Source organism: Penaeus monodon, unplaced genomic scaffold (assembly GCF_015228065.2).
Source record: "Penaeus monodon isolate SGIC_2016 unplaced genomic scaffold, NSTDA_Pmon_1 PmonScaffold_23286, whole genome shotgun sequence".
Taxonomy (NCBI): domain Eukaryota; kingdom Metazoa; phylum Arthropoda; class Malacostraca; order Decapoda; family Penaeidae; genus Penaeus; species Penaeus monodon.
The window spans coordinates 1-4,949 of record NW_023653350.1 but is presented as its reverse complement, the minus strand read 5'-3'; the positions used below and the strand labels follow the sequence as shown (position 1 = coordinate 4,949).

Sequence of the window (4,949 nt, the reverse complement as noted above, 5' to 3'; positions counted from 1 at the left end):
TCACTCTCTCCTTCACTCCATTTCCCTCCCCCCCACTCTCCTCCCTCACTGCATTCCCTCCCTTCACTGTCCTCCCTCACTGTATTCCCTCCCCTCACTCTCCTCCCTCACTCATTTCCTCCCCTCACTCTCCTCCCTCACTGCATTTCCCTCCCTCACTCTCCTCCCTCACTGCATTTCCCTCCCCTCACTCTCCTCCCTCACTGCATTTCCTTCCCTCACTCTCCTCCCTCACTGCATTTCCCTCCCCTCACTCTCCCTCACTGCAGTTCACTCCCCTCACTGCAGTTCACTCCCCTCACTCTCCTCCCTCACTGCATTTCCCTCCCCTCACTCTCCTCCCTCACTACATTTCCTTTCCCTCACACTCCTCCCTCACTGCATTTCTCTCTCCTAACTGTCCTCCCTCACTGCATTTCCCTCCCCTCACTCTCCTCCCTCACTGCATTTCCCTCCCCTCACTCTCCTCCCTCACTGCATTTCCCTCCCCTCACTCACTCTCTCTCTCTCTCTCTCTCTCTCTCTCTCTCTCTCTCTCTCTCTCTCTCTCTCTCTCTCTCTATATATATATATATATATATATATATATATATATATATATATATATATATATATGCACATGTATAGATAGAGATATATGTATAATATATATATATATGTATATATATAATTTTATATTATATATATATATATATATATATATATATATATATATATATATAATGTGTGTGCATATATGTATATACATTATATACTTATATACATATATATACACATATATATCCATATATATGTTTATATATAACTATATACATAGATATATACATATATATATATATATATATATATATATATATATATATATATATATATATATATATATATTATAATATATATATATATATACATATATATATAATAAATATATATATATATATAATATATACTTATATATATATCTATATATAGTATATCTTATATAATTAATATTATATATATATATATTATATATATATATATATTATATATTATATATATATATTTATTATAATATATATATATGATAGATATAATATATATCTATAATATATATATAATATATATTATATATATATTTATATTATATATATATTATAATAAAATATAATATAATATCATATATATATATTATTTATATTATATATATATTATTATATATATATTATATATTATATTAGTATATATATATATATATTGCATATAATTATGTACATATTATTTACATATCTATATCTGCATATATATACTTGCATGTATATATATCTTCCTATGTATATCTACATGTTTATATCTACATAATATATATATATATATATATATATATATATGTATATATATATATATTATATATATATATATATAATATATATATATATATAATATCTATATATATATATATATATCATATATTATATATATAATATATATATATATATCATTATATATTCATGTATATCTATATGTATCTCATAATATATATATATATATATAGCTACTGTATCATATTAATATCTCTACTGTCTTATCTATCTCTATATCATATATCTACTGTATACTCTATCTCATCTCTATATCTATATATCTATATCTCTGTACTAATTCTTCTATTTTCATTACTATATATATAATCATATATTCTCTCATCTTATTCTCATATCTATATCTCTCATATAAGTCTCTCTTTCTATATCTCTATCTCTCTATCTATCTTTCTATTTCTCTATCATCTACTCTCTCTCTCCTTTTTATACTTTATCTCTATCTCTATCTTCTCTATCCTTATATTCTATCTCTCTCCTCTCTATCTACTCTATATATCACTGTCATACTCTTTCTTCTATATATCTATACACTGCAATCTATTTCTCATTCATATTATCTCAATGTCTCTATTTCTCATCTATTTTATTTACCATGTCTATACTTTATCTATATAATACAATGTATATATTATATTATATATACAGTGTATATATTTATATATATATTACAGTGTATATATTTATATATATATATACAATGTATAATTTATACATATATATCTATATATCTATATCTATATCTCTATATCAATATATATTATATACTATATTATAATATATATATATATTATAGTATCTATATTATATTATATTATATATCATGTATATATTTATATATATATATATATATATCTATATTATATACTATAATATCTCATCTATATCTATATATACTATATACTCTATATATATATTATATTATCTATATAATATATATCTCTACTATACTATATACTCTCTCTCTCTATCTATCTATACTATATCTATATCTATATTATCTATATATCTTGTCATATTATATACTACACGACACATATACATATATGTGTGTGTTTTTTGTGTGTGTATGTATTTATGTATAATATTTCCTTAAGTAATACTGTTAAATGTCTCCCATTTTCTTATGTATTAAGAAGTGTTTGAAGTTTCTAATTGATTCTGAGGAAAAAATGTTGGGAGATTATATGGTTTTTGGTTTCAGGCTTTGGATATTATTTCTTACATCTTAATTTTTTTTGCCTTCTTGATTCAGGTACGTCGGAAACCAGGTGCAAAAATGAGCAATGAAGAAGTTATGGAGAAACTTCAAGAAATATGTTCCCCAATTAAAGCAGAATCAGTGTATGAAAAAGATTGTGAAATAGGAGAAATTGGTTCAGGGTGAGTATATCTTTCTCACATTATACATTTTTTCTTTATTTTTGAATAACAAGACTGCAATATAAGTTTAGTCTATAATTTCTAATGGCAGTCCTTTCTTCACTACTGGATTTTCAGGATTTTTGTCAAACTAACTGTTGCTTTTGAGTTGTCTTAATACTGTATGCCATATGTCCTTATCCATATAGTTTTTATTAGGTATTTCTCTGACTTGTTTTATATATGACCATTAATTTCAGAGCATCTGGAACTGTATTTGTTGCTAAGGAAAAAGCAACAGGTCGCAAAGTTGCAGTAAAAGATATTGACCTTGAGAAGCAGCCAAAAAAGGAATTAATTCTTACAGAGATTCAGGTCATGAAGGAGCTGCAGCATGAAAATCTTGTTAATTTCCTGGATGTCTTCCTTCAAGAAAACCACCTGTGGGTCAGTGTCACTTTAAAAATGCAGAACATTGAGACATGAAAGATATTACTGTACACTTTATTCTGCCATTTCCACTGCAATGAGAGAAGGGAAGAACATTTAATAATACTAAAAAAAACATTAGGATATAAGTTAGTCCCAAAAATACTTACTTATTTCATTTGCAATGAGAGAAGGAACATTTAACAATACTGAGAAAACAGGTTAGGATATAAGTCAATCACAAAAACACTTACTACTAAACACATTTACTTTGTTGGATCATATGAACAATATTATAGAAGTTAAACAGTGTTGATCATGTAAATAGGCTGTAAGATCACAAAAGCTCCCTAATTCTAAATGAATGTCATTAACCCTACTGACCTGAGATATGGACTACCTAGGGAGATATATCTGGATATTGTATATTAAAAGACAAGTTTAGACATTAGAAAATGACAAAAAAACTAAAAACACATGCTGAATGAGATATTAACATTTCAAAGAAGAGGCAAGGAGTCTTGAGACTGCCTGTGAGTGTTCATGTGTGCCCTGCCTACAAGCCACACACCCTGTTAGGGTGGCCGCTCAAGTAAGCCTAATGCCGGAATTTTGGACTATGTGCAGGGTAAATCATTCTAGTGTTTTTAAAGGATTCTGAGGTGGATGTAACTCTAATAGCTGGAATGATTTACTGGGGTTAGTATTGAGAACTAGAAAAATTGAATTTGATATCAGCATCAATAGAAATTATGAGTTTTCCAAGTCTCAAAACAATCTTTTAACATTTAAGGGAGCTGCCAAGCAAAATATACCACTTTTGATTTTTTGGGAATATATGTATTTTTGATAAGCTTCCCATTCAAGAATTTATCCCCTAATTGCTGCCTTCTTGGTACATTTTTAAAAATTTCATTGGTGTGATAGTACATACACTCGGCATAAAGTGGTTAATATTTTGTTTAACTTGGCAGAAGCTATCAAGGATGTACATGAAGTGGTGATACCTGTCTTAGAAGTACTTAGGATACTTGAAAGATTATTTATGTATAAATAGCATGTTGGAGTTTACTCAAGTATGACTTGATTCTGTACAAAATTATGTGAACCAAATCATTATAATTACTTTTTTTTTCAGAATATCTATTCAATGTGACTCATTAAGCAAGATAACTCAAATGTAATAAATTTCAGGGATAATTTTTATTGTGGCAAAACACTATAAGATATTGAAGAAAAGGTTATCAGAATATTACTCAGTCCAAATATTAATATAAATACAGAAGCATAATGAGATATCCTTAGATTTTGAGAAAATTTAAAATGCATTCTCTCCCCTTTTTCACATGTCAGAATTATTTGATAATAGAATCCATGTTTACAGAAATAGCTAGACTAGATATATATAACTAAATATTCTCAAAATAGAATATTAAAGACTATAAAATCAATATTCTCCAAGTTTAGTCATCTTATCTTATTGTAGAAAATAGCTTTTAGGTGAAACATATCCATGTTGAATTATATGGTACAAAGGAATGCAGTAGGGATTATGTGAAATGTCAGATTTTGTTAACTCTTCAGTGGTAATACATCTTGTAAATTGCAGGTGGATATAATGTAAATGACTGCATTATCTTCAAAAAAAGGAAATTATTGAGTTGCCTTTTGTCACAGGTAGTCATGGAGTTACTTGATGGTGGGCCCTTAACAGATGTTGTGACAGAAACGGTAATGAAAGAGACACAGATTGCTGCCGTATGTTACCATACATTGCAAGGTATCAATTATACATTAAAA

General features: G+C 27.8%; 1 protein-coding gene across 1 annotated transcript; it reads left to right on the top strand.

Annotated features, from left to right (window-relative positions):
• Positions 1-2,613: 2,613 nt before the first annotated feature.
• On the top strand, positions 2,614-4,940 carry LOC119570234 (serine/threonine-protein kinase PAK 2-like; the record flags this gene model as incomplete). The annotated part of the gene is given in 3 exon segments (XM_037918057.1): positions 2,614-2,741; positions 2,981-3,167; positions 4,827-4,940. Coding segments are annotated over 3 exon segments (429 nt in total), but the record flags the coding sequence as incomplete, so codon positions are not given.
• Between the last annotated feature and the right edge of the window lie 9 nt (positions 4,941-4,949).